General features: G+C 35.7%; 1 protein-coding gene across 1 annotated transcript; it reads right to left on the bottom strand.

Moving 5' to 3' along the window:
• Nucleotides 1–1,355: 1,355 nt before the first annotated feature.
• Nucleotides 1,356–4,401, bottom strand: LOC144574145 (uncharacterized). Its single transcript, XM_078324015.1, has 4 exons — nt 4,246–4,401; nt 3,997–4,151; nt 2,566–2,914; nt 1,356–1,620 (listed from the first exon to the last, which is right to left on the bottom strand). Exons 1-4 carry the CDS (start codon nt 4,306–4,308, stop codon nt 1,555–1,557), a joined length of 633 nt encoding a protein of 210 aa, XP_078180141.1. The 5' UTR covers nt 4,309–4,401; the 3' UTR covers nt 1,356–1,554.
• Between the last annotated feature and the right edge of the window lie 400 nt (nt 4,402–4,801).

Raw genomic sequence — 4,801 nt, 5'->3', positions numbered from 1 at the left:
TAACACATAAATACTGTTTTATGTGATGTGACTTCTCCCTGCACTTGCAACTGATTATTTCTTGCACTGTTCACAATCAACTATTTGGCTCCAGAAGAACATTGAAATATTGTCAGTCTGAGCTTATGCAAATCTACTGATAGTGTTCAAAACAGCACCAACACTACTTGAACCATCTGGTTATTCTTTCTGTAAATTGATCACGAGTACTTGGTTCTTAGTGCAATTCTCCTGTAAACTCTGGAGGGGATCATGGGCTTTCGATCAATGCTGGTAGAGTGGTAGCATTACTACTGATAACTTTTTGTGATTTAATGAACCTAAAGTGAATGACAAAGACATCAACTACGATCTTGGGAAGATATTCCTGCTCTTTCTATTCTTTATAGGGCCCGTTCGGCGAATTATTAGAAAAGAGGAAAAGTGAGAAAAAATGGAATTTAAAATTTCCTCACTATTTCGGTCATGTTCGGTTGATGATGGACAATTGGAATAATGAAAGAGTGAAAGAATATAGCTAAACGAGTCAAATCTATCTCTTGAAAAATACTAATTCCTCTATTTCACCTTTTTCATGGAATAGGGAATTAGCTCATGGAGAAATAGAGGGATTCATATATAAAAAATAGAGGTTTGACTGCAAAAGTTCAAACTCAATTTCACTCACTTCTTCTCTTGTTTAGCAGAAATAAAATCTATTTTTCACTCTATTTCTCTATTCCACCTTTGCTCTCACCAAAGCTTCTTGTACAAATTCTTTACTTTTTCTTTCTCCCTTAATTTATGCAACAAAACAAGTACAGGTTCCTTTTAGGTTGTCAAAAATATGGTTTCCTTCGGGTCAAGGGGTGTACCTAGAGAGGGGGCTACCTCTCCTGGATTTTGAGTTTTAGTGGAGATCGGGATGTTTCAATCAACTTTGCCTTCTCTGAAAATATTTTTGCCTCTCTAAATATTTGAATTGTAATTCGGATTAAATTTAGAGTTAAAATTAAAATATTTTTTTAATTATGATTGATAATTAGAATTACAGGTTAGAAAATCAGAAATTACAAGTCAGAGTATTAAAAAGTACAAGTTAAAGCAATGTTTTTTATCAAGTATCTAATTAGCTAATGGATTTACTGGTTAGCTATTTAAACCCGGTTCAATATTTTTTTGTCCCTCCAACGAAAATTCTGAGTTCGCCCCTGCTTCAGCCTTTATTTTTTACCTTGATTTTGTGCTTTATTTTATTACAAAATATACCATATAATCTGGGAATTATTTTTGGCCCCTTACCGAATTGTTATGCTTATTAATTAACAATGAAAGGCTTTCAAATATATATGACATTTTATCAAGTAATAAGAATAAAACATTAAAATTACCGATTTTTGCAACTAAATATCCAAAGTAGTTTTATACATTATTAGATCCATGGTCCTGAGTATAAAAACATTTTCTCCCTGCTACATGAAAGTTTGTATACTATAGCTCCATGGTCCGAGTACAAAAATTTTACACTACTACATAAAAGTATACAAGAAGATTTTAGATGGACTGGAGCTCTAATCAATCTTCAATTATGAAAACCACGCCATCTTCCTTGCGAAAATTATGGGTTGTGTGGTCTACAACCTGCAAGGAAAAAGAATCTAAGTATGAAAATTAAAGGTAAGTTTCATCAGAATTACAATTCTTACGCCAAGTTAATTTTGTTCATGAAATATTATTCCACAGTGCACTGGGCTCTCAACAAGTGCATAGAATAGAAAACCATTCAAATAGTAGGGTTCATTGTACCATGTCCATGTAGCAATTGATCTCATGTGACATTCTAAACATCATCAAAACCAGATCTACTATTTGAGAAACCAATATTAGCACGTGTGGCCAGTACAACGGTACAGTAATATTACGCTGTTGTTATGTGTGACCTCAGTGTTTTTATTATATACAGGTACGAGGGCTAAATTGGCAAAATGCTGGGCAATAGGAGGCTAGAAGCAGATGATTTTCTGTTTATTATTTGAAAAGTGGAAATGTGTGATATATTTATATTGTGTAGGGAGATGTACTATAGATGAGTCCAAACAAGGGTGATGTTGAATTGAGCTTGATTGCAAGGAGGCAGTACAATTTGGTGTTTTCTATTTAAAAGAAAACAGGTGGTGCACTCTGCACCATTCAAAAAGAAAGGAATCAATATGAATTGTTGAGGTCTCTGTTACCACAGAGCAGTGCATACTAAATTATCTATGAAAGCATTTTATTACCTGGCTTTTGGCCTTATCTCTCTACTTGTGTATAGTTGGGGTTCCTTAATATCATATCGAGTGCTCCTAATTTACAAACTAAGAGGAACGGAAAAATTCTATAAAAATACTCTATTTTGCAGTATAATTCTTTCATATCGTAAGATTTTGTTTGACCCAGTATCAACTTTTATATGTAGGCTTTGAGGGATACCCACTTTTGTCAAAAACAAAAATGTGGGCTTTGAGACCATGGTAGTTGATACAATAATTTCTGATGTAGTAATTTTTTCTTTGAGCTCTAGCTAATTAAGAAAGAAGAACTTACATTAGTATTGTTTAGCTCTAAATTATAAAAATCCATTGCCTTTGTCTTGAAAAGTGGGCCCGCATGCCAAGTCCCCTTATTGAGCTTCAGAAACTTTGAACCCGAAACCCGAAAAACACAAACACCATCAGGGTTAGGTGGCGAGTAATAATGGCCACAGGCTGACTTTTTCACTGTTTTACCCCCTTCGGGAGTACTATTTTCTGTCATGTCCTCCAAAATAGAGGCCTCGGAAACTCCTAAATACCAATCCTCGCCGCCAATGGATCCAAGGCATTGAGTCACACTTGCATGGTGGGTTATTGTGGAAAATTTGAGTTTTCTATCTTCAAGCCGCATAATGTAAAACCTAGAAGACAACAAAAAAAAAAAAATGTGTATAACAGAGTTCAAGTTTAAAAATCTCTCTATGCATGAAAACATAGCATTGTAGGGATCAACACAAATTGTCCATTTTTAACCATATCAAAACGGAACAAATGTTAACTACTGTAGTTGTGTGCACTAGCTGGTATCAGCTTCCCCTTGATATATTTTGACCTTTTTCATTTACATGTATTCATTGGCAATCCTTGTCACCACAAAAAATAAAAAATATTTTGGATGTGCATATGAAACTTTGCATGTAGATCATGAAGGATGATTCAGAGTTGTTAATTCAGTTTTGGATTTTTGAAAGATCTAGAACTTATACTGGAGGGGAGTCGTGGCAACCCGTGGAGCCAAAAGAATCTGTGATAACAGAACAATGGCTCGTAATAGCAGAAGCAATAGCACTAGTAGTAGCAGCACTGATGAGCATGGGTTGTGTTACCAAAGAGAATGTACAGTACGCCTCATTTTGAGACTTGAGTAAAAATTATAAATGCATGCCTTGGACTCTGTTGTTTAGACTTAATCTAGCAAAATAATTGCTACAAGAGAACGGTTATATGACCGCTTTAATTATCTCTATTAATAAGATTAGTGTTCTGACTACGAGAGTGAAAGAATAAGAATCTGATTTGCATTACATTTTTCATTGGTTCTTACACACCAAGCTTTGTGGGCCCAGGTTAATTAAATCTAAATACAAGAAAAATTTGACTACATCAACAAGAATTAGCATTTCTAAAGGATCTCCAGAGTGCTGTTCTATTATATATCATAGGAAATGGTTGTTATACCAGTAATCAGATTATATTGCATTGAAACAACCTTAATTTGGTTTTCTCACTAAGGACTCTTTGAACATGTTAATTACATCATTAATCTGGTTTATTGTTAGAATTTGAGATTGAATTTGAAGAGGAAATATTTCATTGATTAATCATTATTATTGCTTATAAGGGCTTATATAGGCTAATTAACCATTATAATATCTTCTAATTATTGTACTAGCCATTAGGCTTTCCTATTATATAGGCTAACGAATGAGTGAAGGAGAGAGACCTGGGGATGCCACGGCTGAGATCGAGCTGAGCATCGTGGGGCCCAAACTCATCCCCATCGGGAGAAGAAGAAATGACCTGGCCAAAAGGCGCGAAGCTCTCAGGCGTCGCTTCTATCGCCTTCAGCTTCACCTCCCTCGGAATGGCGATTTCCATCTAACGAGAAATAAATTTGTAAGAGAACATTCGTTATCCTTGCAAATTACGCACATTAGCCCCTGACAAAGGTTAAAATAAAAACTTAGCACACCTGTGCTCGAGCAGATGAGGCAGAGAAGCAGCGGGAAGGAAGACGAGTAATGGATGGGATCATGGGATTGGGAGGTGGCTCAGGTTAACTTTCAGGGAAATAAATCTGTTTAACATTTCATTTGTCTCCTTTGGCGATATTTTGTTTTGTGAGGGGTTTAACTGTTTAACTTTTTAGAACGATGCGATAGCGTTTGAGCGAGTGGGCCCAGGAGAGAGATCGAAGTCACCGAACATGTCATTTCATAGTCATACAGCTGTTGTTCATTATATACCTTTTTAATTTAGAGAATTTTTTTTTGTTTTCTTCTGACACCGTTCTTACAAGTCACCACTAGATCTCGTACTGTACCGCTTGCTGTGCCGTAACGTGACTAATACGTTCTTACAAGTCACCACTAGATCGAATGGTCACGGCACTCGCGTGCCGTGTCCAAACGTAACTGGTTACATTTCTCACGTCTAACTATTTTTTCATAATTTAAGTTAGTTTATTCAAGATTCACCATTTGATTAAGACCTAGCGGTCCTAATTACACATGATTCGCGTGATTACG

Source organism: Carex rostrata, chromosome 2 (genome assembly GCF_964058835.1).
Source record: "Carex rostrata chromosome 2, lpCarRost1.2, whole genome shotgun sequence".
NCBI lineage: Eukaryota > Viridiplantae > Streptophyta > Magnoliopsida > Poales > Cyperaceae > Carex > Carex rostrata.
The sequence above is the reverse complement of the archived record's forward strand: the minus strand, read 5'-3'. Positions and strand labels throughout refer to the sequence as shown.

Excerpts from the sequence above, each read along its gene's own strand:
- LOC144574145 (XM_078324015.1), bottom strand. The coding sequence starts at position 4,308 with ATGATCCCATCCATTACTCGTCTTCCTTCCCGCTGCTTCTCTGCCTCA. Across the intron at positions 4,152-4,245 it reads CCTCATCTGCTCGAGCACAG|ATGGAAATCGCCATTCCGAG; the intron begins GTGTGCTAAGTT and ends ATTTCTCGTTAG. Across the intron at positions 1,621-2,565 it reads TAGAGCTAAACAATACTAAT|GTTGTAGACCACACAACCCA; the intron begins GTAAGTTCTTCT and ends TTTTCCTTGCAG.